Below are 26,145 nucleotides of genomic sequence, written 5' to 3' on the forward strand. Positions count from 1 at the left end.
CATATTCAAATAAGATAACTTATTCTTTCTTTTTTTTTTTTTTTTTCTTAACATTCAGACTTGAGACATGCAGATTCATCGTGATGCTGTTCTTCTTCTTTTTGAAATATTTGATGCAGTAATAATTATTTTAAAATTAAATGTCAGGAAAATTCTGAAAGTTTTTTTATTGTGTAAAAGTAGTTTGTTGAGAACATTATATATAGCATAAAAAGTATTTGCTGCATTAAATATTGAATTTCATGTAATGATTTTTGAAGGATGCATTTTTTTAGAACTTATGTATGTGAAGTTTACTACTATTTAAACTGTGTCTCTATGATTATTATTATTAATGCATTCATGATGCATTGTAACTTTCCTAAGATTTTTAAATAATTTTTAAGGAAGTAATTGTTTTATGAAACATCATTTCTTGAATTCATATATACTAAGGTTTCATTTCTAGTGTAATGATTAGATTAAATAAGTTTGGAACATGTAAAAAAGTATATGATGGTAAGGAGTAAACTTATACATAGTATAATACAGTAATTGATTTTTTAAAATTTTTAATTTGAACATTTTTACGGTTTTGTAACTCAGAGAAGATATGTATTTATATATAGCTATCTATTTCTATTTGATGCTGCTTAATAAAATGTTGTCTTGAATTTTATCAGATAATTTTCTATGTATGTTGTATATAACAAAAAAGTTAACCACTTTTTTTTTTTCCTTTAATATCACAATATACATATGAGAAGTTGAGTATGAATGACACTTTAATCGTTTTCAGCTTTTCCTATTTCCAAATCCTTTTTTTTTTTTTTTTTTTTTTTTTTTTTCGAATTATGTGATGCAATAATTAGATCTGCAATTAGATTTTCCAGTGTGAAATAAGTTGGTGCTTGTTATATCACAGTAAATACTGAATACCTATGGAAACTAAACTATGCAGAATGGGCCGCCTTTTATTTTGTTTTGCACGCATTCAGTACTACTTTATAAGAAGATGCTTTTCCTTTGTAAATAATGGATTGTGTATTTATATTAACCTGTATGTGTTCAGTATATGTTATGTATTTTTGTATGATTTGTTTATATTAAAATATTTGATTAATGATCAAGTTTGATAAGTTGATTAATTAAATGTTTCAGTTTAAGTCTGCTTTATTGTATCATTTATGTAACATAGTGTGTTCTCTTAAATGAATCAGTAAATAAATGTATGTTAAAACTTATTAAATATATTGCAATATGTTTTTAATTGATTTGCTTAAGATGTTTTTGTGTACAATCTAATATATATTGTAAGTAATATATTATTTGAAATATTTGGTCATAAATTTTGAGTATTAGATGTAGTTGTCAAGACAATTTTCTACTGAAATGAAGTTATAAATTAGAATCCAGGTTTTGAAACAATATTTGTACACATCTAAAAAACTGAAATTTTTTAGTTAGGAAGAAGAGGTAATAAAGTATATTTGAAGGTGGATGTAACGAACTTTGTAATAATCGTAGAAAATACTAAATTTAAAAATTGGCTAGCATTTATATAGTTATTTTTTGCATTGTTGCAGAGAAATATTTTTTGTATTTGAGAGCTAAACAATATACTGTTCTATAAATTTTGCTGATATGCAGATGCACATGCAAATATGTATATGCATACACCACACACACGTATCTGTACATATGTATATACATACACACCCATAAAATTTTAGATGGCAGTGATGGTAGAAAATAGCAATAATTTTGTTGAACTGGGTTTTTTTATGAGTCTTGAAGGTTATTTTTAGATGAGTATAATTTCTAGTACAAGAAAGTAAATAATGGAATAATTTAAGTACATCATTGGTTCCATCTATTCAACATTTTGTATATGTTGGCATATATGCATTAGTATATGTTCATGTAATTCATTTTTTTTTTTTAGAAATACGAAAAATATATTCTAGGTAATCCATGAACTTTCTGGTTATTTTATTTATTAATTTACCACCTAATTTTTTTTTATTTATTTATTTATTTAAAAAAATGCAAGACTAGAGATTTATTGTAGTTTAATTTACATTAAAAAAACTAGTTTTAAATATATAAAATGTACACTTCTGTGCAAAAACCTAAAGATCAATCAGGTTTAAACGTGTAATTTTAAACTAGAATTATCTGTATAAGGGAAAAGATATCTTGGATGAAACTGAAGTGAGACTAGCTCCAAAATAACAACAGATACAAATTATGCATAGCAGCTTTATTCAGCAGTGGTTTTAATGCCTTGGCTGCAGTGATACAGATGAATCTCAGTCAAAGATTATGTAAAAATAAGTGATAATCTTAAGCAGGATGTACAATCGCCTCTAACAGTGGTGCATGTTTTGCTTGTATGCACGTGCTTCTAATGAAATTACTGATAAGTTCTTGCAGTAGTATTGTCCATTGCTCTGCAATACTGCTTTTGGCTGTTGAACAATTGTCAGTGAGTGCAGATAAACAATGCATCTGCTGAGAATATCCCACTGGGGCCATTAATACTTTGGAACAAATGCACATAGGCTCAATTATTTTGCTACAGTAGCATTCACCAGTTACAGTTACATTTTTCATTATCTGCAACTCTGTACATCTATCAAGTATAATGTTTACCCAGACAAGAATATCTCAGCCAGCCTCATCAATCACTTTCAGTAATGTTTGTGGTGTGTCTTTTGCAATATTAGCTGACATCTAGAATCACTACTGAGGCTGAATTTACTCTCATCAATAATATTTTAACACGTTGTCTTTTTGTTCAGTTCTTGGGTTAACAAATGAAGATAACATTAGACAGATGTTAAAGAGACAATGCTAGGTAAATAAACTGTATTTATTAAGTAACCTAATCATGATTAACTATTATAATTAGTGTCTGTTACTTTTATGCTGTTTCTTATGGCTTTCACTGTGTAGAGTCAGCTTTTCTTGACATTTAAAACTATAACATGATCATCACTGAGCATTTTTGTTTGCTATTTCCAGTTTTTTTAAATAGTTGTAACTATCATTTTGAAGCTGCTCACATCAGTTTTAGATTCTAGGAACAACATTGGACTCATAATCCTTTTTTTTTAAGACCTTTGTTGTCCCTACCTTGTGTGAAGTCATCTAAATGTTTTCTAGTGACTGTTCTTTGCTGACAAAATGAAATATTTATCATTAGAAAGTTTATGGGACATTTAGAGTGGGTTCCTAAACTGCATTTATCATTTACATCTGACATCTTTATTCCTGTGTTTGAATGTGAAAGATCAATAGTTAGACAAATTATTATAGTCATTTGAATTTGAATTTTTTAAAAGTACTTCCCCCCCCCCCGAAAAAAAAATATTGAACATCTGTGCAAAAAGGATTTCTCTTCAGATATTTGCATTCAGATTTTAAAATTTGCTTTCCAGAAAAATTTCTATTGATTATTTCTTTACATATAATGAGCATCTGCTAAAATATTTTTATTTGCATCTTTAATGCAGATTTTTATATTTTATTATTTTAAGAACATTGTCTGTTATTATTCTAAATGCACAAACTTCTGCTAAAAGATAAAAATATTAATTTTTGGGTACTAATACAAGTAATGAAAATTTAATATAAGTAACTTATTTATATAAATATATGATTTAGTTGATAAGCTATTTAAATAGATTTTGTATTTAGCTTATTTGAAATTTGGATTTTTTACTGAATATCTTAATTTCTTTTAAGGCCTGATGGTATTGGTACAGTCACTGTAGAAGAAAAAGACATTTTTGCCGAGATAAAAGAAAGATTAAGGATTCTCCTCGAAAATCAAATTACTCATTTTAGGTAATGATATTCATCGAATGTATGTTTCTGACTGTTTAAAATATGTTAATTTTTGGAGGCTTACATTCTTGAAGATTTATCATAATGTGAGATTCTCCAAACTTTAATAAAGGTGTTAATGCTGTGTCATAAATATGAATAAACTGTGTGTGGTGTGTATTTAGTAAATAAATTGAACCTGAAGGAATGTAAAACAAGCTGAATACTTATGAGTTTCCAAAAAACAGTCAAGTCATAAATATGTAATATTCTAGTTTTAATGGCAATATTTGATAATTTGGCATTTGTACATCGACTGGCACCTGCTATACACCCCCACCACCAATTTGTTGATCCTTTTCATGATGAAATATTGAAATGTATTTTTGATATATTTCATCATGAAAGAATGAATGGAAGGATGATTAACATCACAGAAGGATGAAGCAGGTCAAGGAAACAGGTTACTTAATTTTTTATGCATATTGTTTAATAACTGCATTCAGAATCACACCAGATTATTATTTTCCACGGTTTCTGTCTGCCTCTGAACTTTGCTAAGTAAAAAAACAAGTGACTTCTGTATAATCACTTCTCAAGTCTTTATTCTAACACTTTGCTCATTGTTGTTGATATTATATTTCTAATTCAAATCAATCGTATATCATGTATAGTTTCATTGCGTAAGAAATGGAACACTTGCAATTTTGTGGCAAAATACAGTATGCCTGAAAATAAGGGACTGTGTCTGCTTCATTTCTTGGCAAATCATTCTCTATGTGTTTTTTCACAAGTATATTAAATTTTTTAATTAAAAAAAATTAAAGGGAACCCCTATGGGCACTAATTTCTCTTCACAAATCTGCAACTTATTTACAAAAGAATATAAGTTTCAAAAGTCTTTGAACTATATTAATTTAAAACTGTTTGCCAATATCTAAGGGTACATAGACAAAATTATTACTTTCAATAATTTTGGATCTATTGAGAAATTTTATGTACCCTTCTTGCTTAACACTTAATAACTTTAATATTAGTTAAAAAAAGAAAAAAAAAATCTTGATCTACAGATTATTACATATACATAAGATGCAATAAAATTAAACTGTGTGATAGAATTAAAATTTACTACTATTAATTAATTAGCTGGCATATCAACTTATCAAAAAAATTATTAGCAATGTAATCTATGAAATGATTAAAATTGAAAATATCTCTACAGAAATAGACTTCAGTACATCTGAGGTCCGGTTGTCCAATATCCGGAATAATCTAAAACTCGAACCTTAAAGCCACCCCCCCCCCAAAATGTAATTTTTTAGTATGCGCATTTGATCCTCCCCCCTCCATAGTAAAGCATTTTGAGAATCCCGATTCTTAATTTCACTTCGGCACCAAATAAAATACCTCATTATTGAAGAAACAATCATTTTATCATAAATTTGTATGATGAATAATTTGGCTGCATATCTGCTTGGCATATTTCTCAAACCGAAACATTCTACATAGAAGTATCATTGATTTTACAACTACTAATATTTTATATCCCTGATGCCAACCTGGGGAAGCCTTATTTATTATATTTTGCGTTCATCACTGCGTGTTTATTAGTACATGACAACTGCAGCGATGCCTAAAAATTTTTTTTATTAGATATTAAATAACAAAGAGTATGGAACCTTTTATGTTGACATTTCACTTGGCTATGATTACTGATTTAAGTTAAACGCATTAAATGCTGATGAAGAAAAATTCAGCAAAATTTCTTTCCATATGCTAAAAAGTAGATTTTGTTAATGATACTCATAGGCCAAAAGTTGCATTTAATGCTGTTTGAATTAAGAAAAATGATTTTTTATTCACATAAACCCAGAGCCGGTGCCAGAGATTGTATGGCCGCACCAGGCGGCATAATTTAGGGAAAACAAAATTTTTTGAATTAAGGGAAAGCACTGGGACCCAAAATTAAGAGGCAGTAAAAATTTAGAACTTAGGAGACGCTTGGTGACAGAATTTAGGACCCATAGAGACAGCATCAGGCCACAAAATATCTTGCGTTGTCCCTCAGTAAACTTAAGTATATATGAGAATTTATTTATTCAGGACTCAAATAAGCCTGAAGCAATGTGTAAGAAATAGACGTAAGTATAATAAATGACTAAATTAATACAATTCAGGCTTAATTGTCTCAGTCTGCGATAGAAGCAAGACAAAATTTAAAGAAACAACCTGCCTTTCATCGCCAATCTCATGCTATGTAGTCAATAATGTATAGTGGATGCTGTTAAGCTAAAATTATATTTTATTACATTATTTATTATATTATAAGGCTAAAGTTATACTTTATTTATTCCAAAGAATTTCAGTTAATATAGCATATTCCGCTGTTGCGTAACTGTTGGATTTGATTCAGCTTATTATTTTTTGCATGCTGTTATAATTACAGCAGTTTTATGAAAACTAAAGTTTGAACTTTCAGTTATGTCGAAAAGAGTTTCGAATTCTGGAGCTTCAACAGGATCTACAAAGCGAATACATGTTTCAATGTCCATTAAACAAAAAGTGGAATTTTTCCAAAAAGTGGATATAGGTATTTAAAACAATTAGGAGTTAAAATGGTATATCCCCTAACCGTTTCAAAATTATGCAAGGAGGATGGCATTGGAAAGTATATGACATAACAGAAAAGGAGCTTTATGATCTTTCTAACACACCACTCACAATGAATAACAGAAAAAATTATTCACTGTGCTAAAAGTGACGATCATGGCAAAATGATGATTAAATGGGTCAGACAGCGTCATGGTGAGGGCATGCCATTGACGGGTCCAATGCTAATAGCTCAAGCCAAAATATTTCATGAAGAAATGGACTTAAAAACTGAGTGCACATATTCGACAGGTTGGTTACTAAATTTTTAAATTGCCTTGGTATAATGCAATTAAAAATTCCAGGTGAAAAAACTTCAGCTGATACTGCTGCAGATGAATTCATTGAGCTTATTAATAGTGAAACGTATCTCCAGGACAAATTTACAGTGCTGATGAAACTGGTTTTTTCTGGCAAAATGTGCTGCAAAATACCTTGGCAACCTCTACAGAAAAGGCTCTAACTGGTGTCAAAGATTCCAGAACTCTAAACTAATAATTTTAGCATGAGCAAATGCTGCAGGAAAGCACAAGTGTAAACTTTTCTCCAAACTGTACATCCGTCATTCAGCCTCTGCATATTCGTATAGTATGCATGCTGAAATGCAAATATAAAATCAATATTAAATTTCTTGATAATGACAAGACTATTCAAGAATTTTTTAAATGTTTTAGCATAAAATCTGCTGTGAGGAGCATCGCAAGATCATGTGAGGATGTGCCTCCAGATATTTTTAAAAGTGCATGGCATAATTTATGGCCAGCTACCATATTTCACAAAGATGATAGCTGTAAATTTGAAGGTTTTTGGATATCACAAGCCACAGGTGAAATTTTCCAATTAATGGGTTTTGTAAAAAAATCTGCAGAAGTGGTAATAAATGAAGATGATATAACAGAAGTTGCTTATTCTGATGACAATACTTCAATCAATTAATGGTCGGCAAAATCTGTAGTGTGGTTCTAGATCCATAAAATACTGCTACCGATAGTAAAGAAAGTGAAAGAGAGGTTATTGTAAAAAAAAAAAAAAAAAAAAAATTCGATTGACGAGTTAGTCAGAATTCTCGACACGGCAACTACAGGACTTGAACAGTGGAACTTTGTAACTGAACAAGAAATTATGTCTGTCCTTAGAATTAAAGAAGTATTAGCACAAAAAAACAAAACATCTTAAACAATATACATTGAAAGAAATGTTTAATAAAGTAAATATAAATAAATATTAGCTTTTTTTTTTTTTTTTTTTTTTGTAAATTTTATACCCTTTCTTTAGATCATAAATGCTTCATTATTTCATAAATCATGATTTTGTATTTTTAATTTTGTAATTTCTACATGCCATCTTACTAGATTTAAACTGATGATCTAGTGGAAAAATCCCAAATCTCGAATTGACAAATCTGGATCTCAGACATTGTACTGATGAAGATAACTAATTTTACTCACATAAGTTATTATAGACAATCATATTCCTTCTCATTTTATTAATTATTCACTTAGTTAAGCAGGTATTTTCTTCCAAATTTAATCTTTAAACTAACAAATTATGAAAATCTTCTCTTAAACCATTTGTGGAGGATGAGTCCAGATGTTTTGTCAGCTTTGAAGATTTGTATATTCTGTATTTAACTGTAAATTGCTTAAAGTGATCTGTCTACTTTCCTTTTATTAACAAAAAGCCATTTAGTTTCTTAACACCCAAATATGATTCGGAGTGAAAATTTTCGACTGTTGTTCTTACTATTTTCTGTTCCCCTGACTTTCAGCCAGAGAATACTATAATTTTTTTAATTTTTATTTATATTCATTATATATTTATATATTTCTATTTATTTATTTAAGCAGTTTATTTATGTAATAGCCAAAAGGAAGATTAAAGCGCTTGTGTATCACTTTCACACTTAACATTTAGATTTTCATGGTTTACAGTCAATCCGTGAGCTTCATTCCAATTCCTCTCATGCTTTTCTATATACATATACAATCTGAACACTCTCTGCCATTTCTTTTAATGGTAAATATGAACGTCCCTCAAGTGTTAGTTCCAGCAAACTTCCTTTTCCATTGAAAGCTTCACAATAGCAGCCATGAAATTTAAACTTTAAGTTAGGATTGAAATTATATATTTCTTCTATATATTTTGTATATGTTTGTAATTAAGACATTATATTTACATAATTGTTTAAACTGTGTAATTTTCTTACATTGGTTTAATATGCATTGATACTTCTAAATTCCCCATGAGTTTTTATAACAGTCTTTTTGTAAATATGTTCTTTTTTTATCACATTAGAGAATTGCCTTTATGTTTGAAAATTATTAGTTATTCATTTAAATACAAATTTTATATACTAGTTTTTCGGGATTGAAAGAATTCATTCAAACGTATGAAAGAGACAAAACATGATCATAGCCAAATTATTGAAGATTGTTTTTGGAAGAATTAATTCCCCTTGATAAGTCAATGCTCTTCTAGGAAATCAGCAATAATTTACCTCCTTTTTTATGTATATACTGTGTTATCTTATTTTTATACATTTTCAATTCTTTTTCTGTTTTAAAATGTATGATCATGCTTACCAGTAGAATTTTTAAACTTCTTTTAAGTTTATTACCAGTTTTAATAGTGTTAACTTAAGTATTAACATTTCCAGATTTCATTTTGGAGTAGTTTTACATTTCCTTTCATACGAGATAATTCATTAATAATTTCATACGAGATAAAATAGTCCTCTTTTTATAATCTAATTCTAATCTCTTGATTATATATATATAAAATATTACACACGTGCATGCACACTTATATTCAGTTTCAATACTTTAAAAATAACGTTCTTTATAGCTTCTTGAAGATGTTAATTATTGCATATAATTCTTGCTAGCAGCAAACAGAACTTATTAAAATTTATATGTTAAATGCTAGTTAACTATTCAGTTTTTAATTACTTTAAATGTAATTCTAAATTTATGTCATAGCATTTGCTTCAGATAAATTTTATAGTATATTTCATAACATATTAACATAAACTTTGTTAAAAATTTCCTACTTTTTACGGAACTGAATCTAAAATTATTTTCAGATCATCTGTTTGGATATGTTCTTCTTGAAATATAATTATGAATTAAAAATGCTTATGAATTTTTTGTATCATATTGAAAGAGTAACTGTCGCATCCTTCAATAAAATTTACAGTGTATTTTATTCCAGTGAAAATGTATTTTTATAATATATTTATTTTAATTAGATTCAATTTTACTGTGGATGTTAAACTTGAAATTTGCCTTGATTTGAATTTTTTACAATCTGAACAAACTATCTATGGTTCATCTAAATTTTTCATAGGAAAATGTTAAATAATTGGGTGAACTCCTCAAAAGATAAAATATTAAAATGATTTTTATAAATTTTATCAGTGATAAATAGAAGGGCTAGATCATTTCTTTGTTTGACTCCTCGCTGACGTGAGATTCATGGAGAGGGTTGACTGGAAGTAATCTGATGTGTCTGTGTTGCATCTGCTCTGATTTCGCGCATTTAAAACTGTAGTTTCATTCATTTGCGAGATGATTTTCTCGGCGTCGCATATCCCAAATTAATTTTAATCATACATATTTGCTTTCTGATAATGCAAATATTTAAAATAATTTGTATATATATATAGTTTTAGTTAGTTTTCCTTTAAATTCTATGTTTAAAGTATCCTTTATATAATATGGCGTCTTGTGCTGTAGCAACGTGCCTTAACACTTATAGAAATACGAAAGGAAGAGATATTTGTATTTCATGCTTTCCAAAAGACAATTTGTTTTTGACGAAAGAATGTATACATAATGTATCTATAATGACAGGATTCTATTAATGTGAAAAAGACAAGAAGGAGAAAATCAGGTGGACTAGTGAAGATATTTCACGTTGCATTGTCATAAGAGCTCTGTCATCTAAAATCTAAGATTTTTAGAAAGAAAAAAATGGGAATTCCTTTACAGAGCACTAGCACATTAAAGAGATGGTGCATTAAATTTTCATGTAGTGCAGGAATTCAGAGTGATGTTCTTGCTGTAATGAAGAAAAGATGCGAATATTTGAATTCTGTAGAAAAAATATGCTTTCTCATTTTCGACGAAATGCATATAGATTCTAAACTCTGCTAAGAGTCTAAATTGGACAAATTCTCAGTCCTTTTCAAAAAGTGCAGTTTGTTTTAATCAGAGGTCTCATTTCGCAGTGGAAACAGCCAATATTTTTTTATTTTAACACTCCAATGAAGAAAGAACTTCTTTTTTCACTCATAAACATTATTTTCAAGAACTACAGCAAAAGGTATACTCCACCTCACAGGAGATAAAAAAGCATCCGACTTCTTTGAGTTAATCGACAATTTTTTCGATATTATGAATAGTACGAAAACATACCCTCCTTCAGATAAAATACTTAAAGCAGCATTTGGATTAAATGAACATCATGAAAAACAAATTCAAGTTTTGGAATTAATGAAGAAAGTCATTGGTGGATTAAGAGTTCAGGGAAAATCCAACATACTGCCTTTCCAAAAAGGAATAATACTTTCAATAAATTCTCTTTTTGGCCTACACCAGGATTTGAAATCAAATGATTCTAAATATATTTTAACCTCTTGATTAACTCAGGATGCACTTGAAAGTCTCTTTAGTCAGACTCGAGGGCTTGGTAGGTTTAATGACCATCCATCACCTAGTGAAGTTATACGCCGCTTAAAGCAATTAATACTCGCTAATAAGCTGCCAAATTTATCTTCAAAAGTGTGCATGACTAAAGAAAGCAGAAATATTGATTCATATTTAACATTAGAAATACTTGAAAGGGCTTTGAAAACTGAGGAGGAAGATGCTTTTCCGTTAAATACTATTAATGATTTGGATTTCATAGAGAAACCTTCTCCTATGGGCTTGGGAATTAGAATTGAATTCTGCCAGACAATTTTCGACTGCCGAAAAAGAAGCATATGTTGCAGGTTATATATTGCCTACTGTGTGCGAGACAAAGAAACATTATTGGGAACAATATCTAAAAATAGTGCTGATGAACCAATATTTAATTCAGAATGGATTAAATTATTATCCTTAGGAGATTTGACTACACCTTCCCATTCATGGATGAATACAGTTTACGAGTTCAAAAACAAAACATATTTTGTGCAGTTCATGGTACAATTTACTATAAAGGGAAGCATGTAATTGGCTTTTTAATTAATAAACTGGAGGAACATTATCCTGAAGTTAACAGAGAAGTAATTCATTTATTTTACAGAGTACGAACTTTTATTAGAATACGTTTCTTAAATAGAAATACATGTGTTTTTTCCCAAAGAAAAGCAACCCAAAAGGCAAAAAAGTGGATTGCTTCGAATGTGACAGCCAATAAATAATATTTGAACAACTTGTAGTTGCATTGCGACTGTACAAGTAAGCATATATAATATGTTTTGATTTGAAATTTTTCTAGATGACATTTTAGAAGTTAATAGCGTAAAGCATATTTCAAATGAGAACTAATTTTGTTAATAAAATTATTTTTATTGTATCCTGTGTTATTATTGATTCGATTTTGTGCTAGCTTAGCATTTTAGATAAAATACAATAGTATAACATTTTAAAGTAATTGGCATAAGAAGACCTACCTCCTTAACCCCCACTTTTGAAAAATTAAATAATTTTTTTTTAGGTACTGCGAGTAAAGTTATTTTGTCTAAATTAAGGTAACAATCGTACATGTATTTATTTAAATGTAATATTGATGTAAGCCTAAGTTACAAAATTTTTAAAATAATGTATGTTATTATATTGAATCGGAAGAAAAATATACCTATGTAAAATTTGCAATTAGGCTGAAACTCAAACTTAGATTAGGAAAAATTTTGCCATATATGTTTAAAACTATGCCAATTTAAGGTTGTTTTTTGATTAATTTTAAATAGCTGTTATTATAGTTATCTTAGAAGCAGTAGTAGAGTTCTCTTAGTTAACATGCAGATATAGAAATAGACATGCATTTAAAGAAAAAATCCCTGCAAATTAAAAAAAAGGAACTTTATGCTAAGAGTAGCACATTTTAACTGTTATTTTAAAATTGAGTAAGTAATATTACATTTTTTTAATGTTCAGTGTGATATGCATACTGCAATAATATTGTCTCTTCCAAATTATAGCTATCTTTCACATTCAGCGCATTTTAAATGCTGGTTCTTCAAATTTAAAATGCTAATTTCTATGTTGTTAATTACATCTCCGTGCTCAGTGTCATCATGGCTACATCATCACTCCCCACTGCCTGTTTCAGGGGAAAAAGTTCTATGAGCTAGCCCTTCTCTTTTAAGTCCTGAAATTTTATTATTATCCATATTTTTTTTGTATTGGTATGTTATGTAACAGAAGGGATTATTTAGCAGCATATCATGATGATTGAAGACCTCTTAGCCAAAGAATCCTGAGTTAAGATAATGTGCTGACTGATTTTATAAAAATTCATTAATTCTTTTATTTTTCATGATAAGTTTTGTTCCAGAAACTATGATTTAATTGGCATTATGATTTTATATTTAAGAATTGTATTGATTTTTATGAAATTTATTTTGTAAACTTTTTATTTCCTTCTGAACTCATACAATCATTTTAATCTAAAATTTAATATCTACAGATATTGCTTCCCCTTTGGAAGGCCTGAAGGAGCTTTGAAGGCTACATTATCTTTGCTAGAAAGGGTTTGTACAGTATTGTCTTTTATTAAGTGGTACTGTTTAAATTATTATATAACTCTTTTACACTCTCCAGTCTACTGTGGAACACAATGAATACACACGTTAAAAAAATTGGATTTCAGGGTTATTTTTCATGTGCATTTGAGAGTTATTTTTCATGTATATAACACAAATAAGGGATTTTTATTATTTTGTTTATTGGCATTTGATTTCAACAGAACTCTGCAGTTTATATTTAAAAAAAAAAAAAAAAACTCTACATGACAGTTAACAAGGCTCTACATAATAGTTTTATTTTTGTAAAACTGAATGCAATTTCACTTTCCTTGACAAAATTTTAAAATTATCTTAGTTGATAACTCATTTCTATTTTAATGAAACAAGGCAGTGAAATTTGTTTAATCACTTAGATTCTAAAATTTTATTTTTACTGTATTAAAATCAAGAATTTTTTTCCCCTCCTATTTCTTCAAATTCTACAAGTTTATGGGAATAAATAAGATAAAACTTCCCTTGCTCAAAGAGAGAATTACATAAAAACACTCAATTTATTTATTTATTTATTTATTTTTGGAAAGGAGGACTTGTTTTGACTTAACAGTAGTCATGAGTAACCGAAGAACCACTCTAATTTCACACAACTCGGAGGGGTAAGGAACATCTCTTAGGCTTACAGCACATTTAAATGAATATTTTTCATATTCATGCCATTAAAATGTGGATTAATAATCTCTTGCTGTTGACCCTGAAAATGAAAAAATTTAAAAACTAAAAGTGCAAGGACTAAATTTATTAATTAAACTTTTTTGTACTAGTGCTGTAAAATAAAAATTTGATATTACGTATTGATAATAATATTTAAGATATGCACTTTGTTGTAATGCATAATTATGAAACCAGGCTATGTTTTTTATTAAAACCAAGACTAAAGGCAAACAGATTGGATTTTGAGCCAAATTCAAGGAAAAAATTGCTCCTATGTAATAACCAATATTATTTTTCACATTTAACATTTTATCTTCTTCAACATTATTGATTTAGTGAGATAAATAATGATTTTGTAAAGAATTATGACATACCTTGCCATAAAGAATTAAGAATTATGGCATACCTTGGCAATGTCTTACAATGCAGATGGTTAGCACTGCTGAAGGCACTGTTAATTTTTCACATTCCCTATATTGAAAAGCTCAATAGTCCTTGCATTGGCACCTAAATTTTAAAAATTTTCTGAACATAAATTCTTACCATGCAAATTTGGTTAATTCTTTGACACGCACGATATTATTTTTATAATTTTTTTAAATTAAAAACTCTAGAAATTGAATATTATGATCCTAGAGACAAATAATATATGAATTAAAAAAAGTCTACTCTTGCCCATTGTTCTGTGGGTGGTGGTCGCACTGTGAAACCACCACGCATATAGGACTTTGAAACATACTGATGTAGTAGGAAAAAAAAACTTACCATTTTCCGCGCGCGTTTCCAATAAATGACGAAATTTACGGATTTTAAAAAAATGTATGTAAGAATTGCATTATATAAATTTTTTACATTATTTTGCAAAGTAAATCATCAGAAAAAATTAAAAAATAAGTATTTATGTAATTTTTCTGTAGCAGTGAAAATATAAGTACCTACATAATAAGGACATTTGAATAAATGGATTAAAAAACTCAATAAATGAAGGATAGAAAAGAACTCGGTGTTTTTTTTTTTTTTTTTAAATTTCAAAGAACAAATTTTTTTTGTGACACTGTTCAAAGCATGTTTTTGTTTCTTTAGTACATGCATAGACCCACACTGCACGTTTCGCATATACATCTTGTACTATGAGGTTTCTTCCTTGTGCTACAAAATGTACACGGCTTGGATTTGAATTTCACTGGCATATGTCCAGCATTATTTAGTTTCTTTTCATCTGGCACATGAAATTTGTGGTTTTTTATGTTAATGGGGGGGGGACTTGGTTTTTTTGGCTTTGTACGGATCGTTCGTTTCCCATTCATACTTATTTTATTCGTATTTCATCCCAAAATATTCAGAAAATATTTTAAATTTAAATAAAACTTTTATGCACTATCTATTTTTAATTATAGCAAAGTATATATACAGTCAAAAGTCGTTAATCCGGACTCGTCGGGACTTCAGCTATTCTGGATTATCGATTTTTCCGGATTATAGATCATCAGTTTAAATCTGGTAACATGGCATGCAGAAATTACAAAATTAAAAATATGAAACCATAATTTATGAAATAAAGAACAATTATGATCTAAAGGGTATCAAAATTTACAAAAAGAAAAAGCTTAATATTTATTTGTTTACTTTATTAAACATTTCCTTCAACGTAAGTTGCTTCGTTTCATGTGATAATACTTTCTCTTTAATTCTATTAAACAGACATAATTTCTTGTTTAGTTACAAAGTTCCGCTGTTCAAGTCCTATAATTGCTGTGTTGAGAATACCGACTAATTTGTCAATCGAAATGTTTTCGTTTTCAATAACCTCTGGGTCACTTTCTTCACTATCGGAATCGAATTATAATGACGAGGAACTTGATTTAAATCATATCAAAGACAGAATGAAATACTACACTTAGTATGGAATTATAAACCAAATAAAATAAAAACATCTGCCCTGAAGATAAGGATAGTGCTGACAGATCAACTTCCAATCCGCTGTGTGAAATTGATAAACAGATTTCGAATCTCAAAACATACTTTCGCTTTGTAGATACAAATTACATATTAGTAAATATATATCGGAAATTCTATTTGACATAATCTTTCTAATCTATCATAATCTAATAATGACGTTTCTGCCCCCTCTGCCGCAGAGCAGCGTGAAATTGATAAACAGATTTCGGATTTCAAAACATACTTTCACTTTGTAGTAAATATATATTGGAAATTCTATTTGACATAATCGAAAGTTCAAGCTTACTTTTATAAAATTGCTCTAACAGTCTGCAAAAAATAATAAGCCGGATCCAATTCGAAGATTAAGGAACAAAGCAATCGGCAACATTAACTGAATTAGATAACTTTAGCTTAGCATATAACTCCGTTACAATTTAAACGCGCATGCGCACAAACATATTCGCAGCCGTAAGGGTCTTACGCGCTCTCGTAAACGCCTGTGCGCATGCATGAATGCGACGCATGCGCAGAAAGTTTGTAGCTTTGAGGTCCGGATTATAGATCATTCCGGATTATGGGTGTCCGAATTAACGACTTTTGACTGTACATTAAATTTAAACCTCAGGAAATAATTTATAATACTAGCTTGTGGAGCAAGTGTGTTGATGTCAGAGAAAAGTATATGGAAAAGAAAGACCTTTTTACTGGGCAGGTGCATGTATTGTTTAGTAATAAAATAACTCTGTGGTTTCGAAGCCCTTTATCTATATCTGGGTAAAAATAAACATTCCTATTTCAAAAGCAAGCGAACGCCATTGAGAAGCAAACGCCAGTGGTTTCAAGGCGCGATTACCGAGCCTCTAGAGGATTGTAAGCATTGTGACACAATGCTCTAGTGGTGCAGTGGTCATGCCCTGAAACCACATAGCAAATGCCATACATATAGAGGGTTTTTTTTATATATGCAGTTTAATTACTGCAATTTTTTATTGTTTATGATAGAAATCATGATATACGATGACTAACTTTTGAAATTTAAAGTTGTTTATATTAATAAAAGGAAGTTATTTTGTCTCATGGAAAACGAATTTTAAAAGGCATCCGATCTGAAGTATTAATACCTAAAACATATATTATTCTACAGTCATTTTGATATAAAAGATCAGTAATCAATTCATTTTCACTCAAACATTTTGGAAAAAAGAGGAGAAAAAAAATTTGGAAAATGGTGGTTTCAGGGCGGGACCACTGCTCGTCAAAGGGTTAACTAACTGTTAACCCTTTTCCTGTTCACCTTTTAAGCAAGAAAAAGTGTTTATCATGTATAACAATGCCATAAGATTTTTTTTTTTTCTTCTCCCTGTAATATTTTGAATAAGATATTTCTATCTGAAACAGTTCTGCTTGACGATGTGTTTTGAGTATAGACCCAGGATGTTTTAAAAAGCTAAGAAAAGTGTTTCTCCTGTAATTCTGCATCACGTAGGTATTTGCATAAGTCAACTAGTAAGATATCCTGGAATGAGCATTCCCGGAAATGTTTCTTTTCGTGTGCAGTTGCAGGTAGCAAGCAGATCTGATAGCAAATGATTAAGGAATTATCACATTTCTCTGTATGTGTTTTTGTGATATAGTTAGGACATTTAACTGTAGCCTGTTACTTTAAAATAGGAACTTCAAGGTTATTTTTGCCATCTAGTTTGACTCATAACCACGGGAACAACAGCTGCTGACAAAAGGTTGCCTGCTTAATCCTCCCTGCTTCATTTGCATTTAGCATGTTTCCCTTCTGGAAAAGAGCATAAATTAAGTCTGACTTGAACTGAAGTCTCAAATGACACGAAGAAAATAAACGCTGAGCGGTGATAATGGCAGGTGTAACGTCGCAAATGGTGGGACTGGCTTGAAATGCCTGTTTTAAGAAACAGACTACAGCACTGAAAGATCTATGGTTTGAATCCTAGTGAAGGCACAGTTGAAGTTTTTACATTTCTCAGTTTTGAAAGCTTTAAAGCTTATGCAAACTTAATTAATATTTAACACAAGAATAAATAAATTATGGAGTCTAGTTTGTTCTTTATTATTTTATTGTAGTTTTGTTATATTTATATATAGGGGTGGCTGCTCGGAGTTATTACCAGAAAAGGAGGGGAAGAAGCAGCTGATAGTCATTCTGTTATATGTATGGATATATATATATAAAAGGCATACTTTTAAATTTCCTTTGACGTTGCACAAGTCTTAATTCAAAACTCCGATCATAATTGTGCCCATTGTTAGCTGATTTGAGGTATGACAAATATGAATGTTCTTTTAATTTATGGCCTTATAACTTTGGATCTTTGTTGTTTTTTTAATTATTTTCCAATTTTATGATTTTTTAAAGTCTAAATTGTAATACAGAGTGAATTTTAATTTTCTCTTTTCTTGAAGTTGTTATACGGAAATACTGTAGTATAGTTTTTATTTTATGAGAATAAAACTGATATTAGGTTTAATGAAATTTAAACGAAATTTTTGTTACCATTCAAATCCCTTATGACTCTAAACTTTCTCTTGAGTAATATATGGTATGTTTCCAAGATTCTTCTTTAGATATTTTTAAATGCAAACTCAGAATACTTTTTCAGCAAAATGCTGAGAAGCATTTTTTATCAGCTTTTTGAAAAAAGGAAACCCTCTAAAAATGCTAGTGCAAATTTTGATAATTATTATATTTTTGCCTAGGATTAAATTATACTGGCTTTTTAGTGAACTTGTTAATATATTGTCCTTCTCTTGTTAAATATAATAAAAAAAATCTAAATTAAATTTTGAAAAAATCACACATTGCATTGTTATCAACAAACAGTATGTCTACAAAATTTGAATTTGATAGCTTATCAGGAAGCAAGTTAAAAGTCAGCAACAAAATTCCACTCACAGTGAGATACTAAGGGTGAGCTTAATGAAAGCTTAAGAAAAGTATTTTTATTTCTCGTATGGCTGAGGAATATTAAATGAAGGTTTTTCCATTTTCTGCAGGTTTTAATGAAGGATGTAATGACTCCTGCACCTCCAGAAGAAGTTAGAGCTGTGATAAAAAAGTGCTTAGAAAATGCAGCCCTCGTAAATTATACACGGATATCAGAACAGGCTAAAATTGAAGGTATTTATGCTAAACTATATCATGTGCATGAACTGAAAATGAAAATGTAAATAAATAAATATTTTATTACCAAATTAGCCATACAATAACAACTGCCAGTGTATGTGAAACTAATTCTTTAACCCTCTGAGTTAACATGGCTTTTTGAATTTTCTCATGAAGACCTATATTTAAACAGCACTTATTATTTAAATTTATACAATTAATTACTTTGTCTGTGTTTTCATAAACTTCCATTAATTCGGATGATATTTACATAATTAAAGAAAGGGAAAAAGAAAAATATTTAAAATTATAAGCTGTTATATACCTAGGCACAAAGAAATTCATGACTGATGGTCATACCACTCTGTACCTTATGTATTTAATGGGAAAATTTTTAGGAGTACAGTGTATTGTTAGATTATGAAAGAGGCAAATGATAACAAACTGTAAATAATATAATTTTTTAGTTACAAAATTACACTTAACATGCATATTTTATTTAATCATTACTTTATGAAATCATCAAACTTACCAAACGTTGTTAGACACGAATGATTGGACAAATTTTAACATTATTGATCTCGAAATTGTTATGTATTTTAACATTTGTTAGAGTTTTAATTATAATTGGAGTCTTTATAAGCATTGCAGTAAACTAATGCTGAAAGAAAAATTTGCATTTGTTGTGAAGCCTTTGTTCATGGGATTTTCTGAAAACACTTCCATTATTAAATACCTTGATTTAAAGAGAGAAGTTTAAATTTCACATTAATGTGAAAACTGTTTTAAAAAGTACTCTTAGCATGAACCCTTTATTTTCACATGCAACTTAACTTTCCTCTTCACTGCTGATGTAGGAACTCCAGAATAGAAGCAGCTGTATTTAGTGAATAAATTAAAATGTTAGAATGCATATCAAGACTTAATATGGTTCAGAAAGAGATTGTTATGAGATTTGCTTTGAGTTCCTGTTGATCTGAGTATCAGAAAGCATTACATCTGAGTTTATGAGCAGAGATTTCTCTTAAGAACTGTTTCAAGCTTTTAAATCTTTGAAATGCAAGAGATACTGTCAAAAATTTAAAATATGTTATTTCCAAATTAGGGAAAACAGGAAGATAAAATTCAGAATAAAAGTCGTTTCAAATTATGATCCTGATGTTTTATGAATCTCCATAGAAACTTTATTTAAATTTGGTAATTTTCTCATAGGCGATTCAGTTGTTCAATAAGAAAAGCACTATGAAACCATTAGAATTTTAAAATAGGAAGAGTATTGTATGGTACTATTAAAAAATTGTGATGGAAGAAAGTCTTTAGAAAGTTAATGAGATTCCAGATTCCTAAAGAGGTTTACTGCACTAATTGTGCTAAGTATTGTTCGGAAATCAACCATATAATTATGTTTTCTCAAATGAAGTAATATGAGAATGCTTTCAGACTTGGAAGGGAAAATGATGATAAATTGTCTAATAAGTAGCTTAATTACAAAATTTTAGATGTCTTACTTGAAGAATATCATTTAGTCATGCCAAGTTGGTTAATTCTGGGGAAAGATAAGTGAGCAGTTGATGAGTTATCAACACAGCTTTGCTTTCATGAAGAGAAAGTTAAAGTTCATGAAAAGCAATGTGACTTGAATGATTTTATTGACAAATTGATGGTCAGTTTTGTTGCTTATCATTCTGAAATTGTCTAGTGTTTATTCAACATTTTAGAATTAACTATAATCAAACTTCTAATGACTAACAATAACTGTCTGTTCAGATCTTTGTAAAGAGCCTCACTAGGGACCAGGTGGTTAATGCTGAGTGTTTGTTGCCTAGTTTGATACGCATTCAGCATTCTTATATGGAATATTAGAAAAATCCATATGTAGGCAGCCTGCAAGAAAGGTTCAATGATAGTTTGAAAGAAAATAACTCTTATGTTCAGATTATTATTATTTAAATTACTCCCACCTAGATACTTTCTAGCATATAGCACCTTGCAGTTCAATAAGTAAAGGAAATTTCGCATGTAGTCGGGAAAGTTGTAAAGAAGCCCGCTGAAAGACCATCTCGCAAAGCAATACAGTCAAAAGTCTTTAATCCGGATTTTTCAGGACTTCTGCGATTCCGGATTATTGGTTTTTCTGGATTATAGATCATCAGTTTAAATCTGGTAAGATGGCATGCAGAAATTATAAAATTAAAAATATGAAACCGTAATTTATGAAATAAAGAGCAATTATGATCTAAAGGGTATAAAAAAAAGAGCTTAATATTTATTTGTTTACTTTATTAAACATTTCTTTCAACAAGCATACATTACGCATAGTCGAAATTAGAAAATTGCAACCAGAAAACCAGTGACATAGCGAAGGGGGGGGCAAGGGGGTGTATGATGCCCTGGGCGCTGCTCGCAGAGTGACGCCAAACGGTCTCCAAACAAGATTTTCCAGAAAATTTCAGTTTTTATTTCGATCAATTTCTGGAAAATATATTTAAAATTAATAATTATTGTGATATAATTAATTACTTATTTTCTTGATTTGTCTCATAAAATGTGTAATAAAATGTTTGCAGTACATCAACGAAATATATCCGCATACAAAACGCTCTTTCTGACCAATTTATTTCTCTAAAACAGAGATATATTTTTATTTTTTTAAATGAAATGTACGTATAACTCCCGTTTTTTTTATTTTAAAACCATAATACGACCTTGTCCCGGATTTCTCAGACTTATCCAGTTTCTAAAAAAAAAAAACGATTTCATAGTCTGGAAATGACATTTTCGAAAACTCCTAACGCTTCCGCTGCAATGAATTGCATTTGACTATCCTGTAAACAACTGATGCTCTTCCTGGTTACCGATTAATCATAGTCATCTTGCTGAGACATCGTATATTCACTGCTACAAAACATTCAACGTGTGTCAGTTGTTTTTAGTCTTCTACTAAAAAGGAATGCTGCAAGTCGCTCCTTACTCCTTATCTAAAATGCATAGTTTCCGACGTCACAGATTAAATTTGTATATTCCCAACTTTGTAAACGTTATAATTTTCCTTTATAATCTCTTCTATTTCCTTTTGTTAAAAAGGTTGTCGATTATCCGGTTATTTAATACCAAACTCGCAATGTCCCCTAATTCTTTTGAGCAGTGAATGTCTGCAAGATGTTATTCTGCAGTAGAAAAGAAACTGAACCTAAAACTCCATTACAGATATATGGAGAAAATGTTTTTCTAAACCAAAGAGTAGCACTTCAAATACTCCTTACTATTTCATTATCAAATGAAATGATAATGATAACTATGAGCGTTCGTTCAGCAAATTAAAATAAATTTTGACATATTTTCATCAACGATAGGTCCCCTAAGACATCTAGCATTTTTAAATGTGGAAAGAGAAATATTTAAAATGACCGACTTTGATGAGATAATTGATAAATTTGCTTCATCAAAGACAAGAAAAATGTTTACATAGTAATTAATTACATTAATGTATTATAATACTATATCGTTACTAATAAATATATCTACTTTATCTATAACATATATTAAACTTTTAATTGTTTAAAACTGTACTTTTTAAAAACAGTTACATAAATAAGTAAAAAAAATAATACCTTTTTAACTAATTCTAGATCATCGTATGTCTGATTTTTCCACCGACACAGATACATTTCCGAATCCAATGCTAGTGTAGTTAGGTAGTGACTGATCTTAATACATTTTAGAGTATTTTATGGCAGATTCAGCATTTTATTATTATTTGCATTATCTTCTTATTATGAATATATTCTATACATTATATTACAGTAAGTGTTTTCTTTGGGAAGGCGCCAAAAAAGGTATTTTGCCCCAGGCGGCAGTTATGCTCGCTACGTCACTGCAGAAAACTATTTGATGTGTATTCGTGATATTTATAATGACGAGGAATTTGATTTAAGTCATATCAAAGACAGAGTACATTGAGATGAAATACTACATTTAATAAGGAATTATGAGCCAAATAAAATGAAAACATCTGCCCTGAAGATAAGGATATTGCTAACAGATCAACTTCCAGTTCATTGCACGCCGCGACGTTATCCCTTCCCCGGCAGAGCAGCGTGAAACTGATAAACAGATTTCAGAATGGTTAGAGAAGTATGCTTTTGCTTCGTAGATCCTTTGGCAGCTCCAGAATTGGAAATTCTTTTTGACATAATCGAAAGTTCAAACTTACTTTTATAAATTGCTCTAACAATCTGCAAAAAATAATAAGCCGGATCCAATTAGAAGATTAAGGAACAATGCAATCTGCGACATTAACTGAAATAGATAATTAGAAAATTTTAGCTTAGCTTATACCGTCCATTATACATTAAACGCACATGTGTAAATGTATTATGCGCATGCGTAGACGCATTATGCATTGACGCATGCGCAGAAAGTTTGTAGCTTTGAGGTCCAGATTATAGATCATTCCAGATTAAAGACTTTTGACTGTATAAGAAAAAAGATGCTGTCCAGTCATTGAAGCAAAGGCACAGATTACGGATTCTGGGGAGTCAGCAAGTCCAAATCTAAAAATATGAGCCTGTAAGTAATCAAGCTCAGATTATGATAGCTTATATGGACTAAAACAAGCATTGTGCTGGCAGAATGAATAATTTGAAACTGTTTTTCACTACCTGATTTCAAAATGTACAGCTAACTCACATTTATACAGAAGAAATAAATGTGAAAAGAAGCACTGAAGTTAAAACAATTGAATTCAGAGCATATTTTCATGCACTTGAAATTCAGCATCTTAAAGATGGAAGCATCAGAATGGTTTATCGATCTTAGCAAGAAAATTCTGGTAGAGAAAACTGCAAAACAGTATTAACTCTTGTGTTGGTACTGAATACTGTTGAAAAGAAAAATGAGCTCCTACAGGTAGGCTGTAAGTACTTCAAGGCCCAAGACCAAATTTAGCATAATGTGGTGATATTTTTCTATGCTACCATGAAAGTATGCCCCTAAATAATTAAATCGATGTAAAACATGTAATTAAGACGCATAGGTTCTTTTATTACAGGCATCATGCCCAAAAGTAAATGCAGATGAGTGTTCTGCAGCAGCCCAGATTTTGGAGAATGTCAAAATGCAGAAAATGTTATGAATGCGACTGTAATATTGCATAGCGGTGAAGCTACATCATGGATAAGTCAAATGTAATTGATCATTGCAACTTTAACAATGGAAAGAAAATAGAAAAGAAAAGAGATAATTGCAGCAAGTGAATGTCCAGATTTATCTAGTTAAATCTGTTGTTTGATGATACTCTGCATGTTTTTGAAATTCCTGTAATTCAGTTAAATTATTTTACTGCAATAAAACTTGCACAAAATCTAGAATTTACTTGATACTTAAAACTTTTTTTTTTTTTTTTTTTTTTTTTTTTTTTTTTTTGCACAAGAAAAATATTTTGAAAAGCAGATTATTGTGTAGTAAATACAGTCTAATTAATAAACATGATGTGTAAACTACTGTTTAAACTATTGTATTATTGTTGGCTTTTTGTTTTTGGATAAAATTCTGAGGATTTTCATTTTTGCTTCTTTATTATTATTTAAAATTGGCAAAGAAAGGGTAAAAAAGGTATTTTCTTGCTTTTTTTCTATCCCCTTTTCTCTTCATGTACATTAAAAATATTTAAACATGTACATATTCTAAACAAATATTTTATAAATCAGACTCACGACAAACATTAACATTTTTGTTTTAGAAACAGAATATTTTTTTAATTGTTTCCTTAAAGCATCTGTTAATTGTTTTTAATTGTTCCTTAAAGCTATCTGAACAATAATCTTTAGCAAAGCCTGTTATTGAATTTCATTGCTGCTAAATATCTTTCCATTCACAATCAGAAAATTTTCATTTTCTTACTCTTCCTGTTTTCTTTCATTTCTTTTCCCCCTTCTATGCTGGTCTTGACTTTATAGGTACAGAAGCTGCCAAACAGCAGCAGCAGCAGCAACAACAACAGCAACCTCAAGATGAACAAGGTAAAAGATGGTGCATGCTTCTATCTCCTGCACTTGCATGATATATATTTTAGTCATTTTTGCCTTTGAAAAAAATTGCTTGATTTTCTCCTCCACTTTCTTTTAAATCTGAATGCAAATTGGGGAGGGAAATGAAATATTTAGATCATAACTAATGATGCTATGAGGATTTTTTTTTTTTTTTTTTTTTTTTCAAATTTTATTTTAAATGCCAGAAAATAACAACCTGGAATAGAGGTGCCACTATTTGATCCGTAATATTTATGTGGAAAATAAAAAGATCTGAGATTTAAACAGTGAAATTTGTTTCCTTATATTGGTCATATTTAACAGGATTCATTTGCAGAGTTAAACTTATATGAGTTAATACATATACTGCTATACACATAATCAACACTTCACTGAGCCATTTGGGCCTTGTTAATCATATGTAGCCAACAATGCATTTGGGTTTTAACTTGAAATATATTTATGTTGGTCAATTTTTTCATGCATTATTGTATCAAGCATGATTGTATTTGTGTATTCTTTAAAAAATTACTAATATGGGCAGCTGTGAGGCTGCAGTGGCTACGTTTGACTGACATTTTTTTTTTTTTTTTCCCCCACTATTGTTATTGCTTTTGAATGGAAGGACATAAAAACGTTACAATAGCAATCTTTAAATGTTGTGTGTCATAAAAAGTTAAAAGTTTTTTGCTATTATAGCCATTTGTTAATGCTGCAATATATTGCATCATAAATTAAAAGTTTTGAGGTAATTGCATTATTAATTAGATTTTCATAATAATATTTATTAAAACTGAATTTATTGATATTGATTGCTGTCTCAGAATATATAATAGAAATTATTTTTTGCTTCTGAGCTATTATTTTGGATTTGTTATTGATTTCAAGAACAATTTCTAAAACCATGAAACTAGATTTAATTGTATTTTTAAAAGCAGTTTGAAGATAAAACTTTATAAATTTTCCACCTTAAATATGCTTTATAATATTTATAGTATACTTTTGTGAGTTAATAGATTTTATAAATTTTGTGAGATGTTTAATAATTTTATGAAAAGAGTTATGTTAGACTTTTGAGACATGCAAAATTCTATGCTTGTTGTATGATGAGTGTATTTTATGGAATTCATTGAAATATATGG

At 29.5% G+C, this 26,145-nt stretch overlaps 1 protein-coding gene across 8 annotated transcripts in view; it reads left to right on the forward strand.

Moving 5' to 3' along the window:
* Cadps (calcium-dependent secretion activator 1) overlaps positions 1-26,145 on the forward strand; it is a 295,482-nt gene that overhangs the window by 129,357 nt on the left and 139,980 nt on the right. For 7 of the 8 annotated variants that reach the window (XM_085824507.1, XM_085824512.1, XM_085824509.1 and 4 more), the window contains 4 exons: positions 3,730-3,831; positions 13,135-13,198; positions 18,866-18,989; positions 24,932-24,994. In XM_085824507.1, coding sequence (XP_085680633.1) covers positions 3,730-3,831; positions 13,135-13,198; positions 18,866-18,989; positions 24,932-24,994 — 353 coding nt within the window. The remainder of the gene's footprint in view (positions 1-3,729; positions 3,832-13,134; positions 13,199-18,865; positions 18,990-24,931; positions 24,995-26,145) is intronic. The other variant, XM_085824515.1, reaches the window with a different exon arrangement.

The sequence above is a fragment of the Stegodyphus dumicola genome, chromosome 1 (assembly GCF_044657685.1).
Source record: "Stegodyphus dumicola isolate Sdum_Otavi_A_Nest chromosome 1, ASM4465768v1".
In the NCBI taxonomy this organism is placed as follows: domain Eukaryota; kingdom Metazoa; phylum Arthropoda; class Arachnida; order Araneae; family Eresidae; genus Stegodyphus; species Stegodyphus dumicola.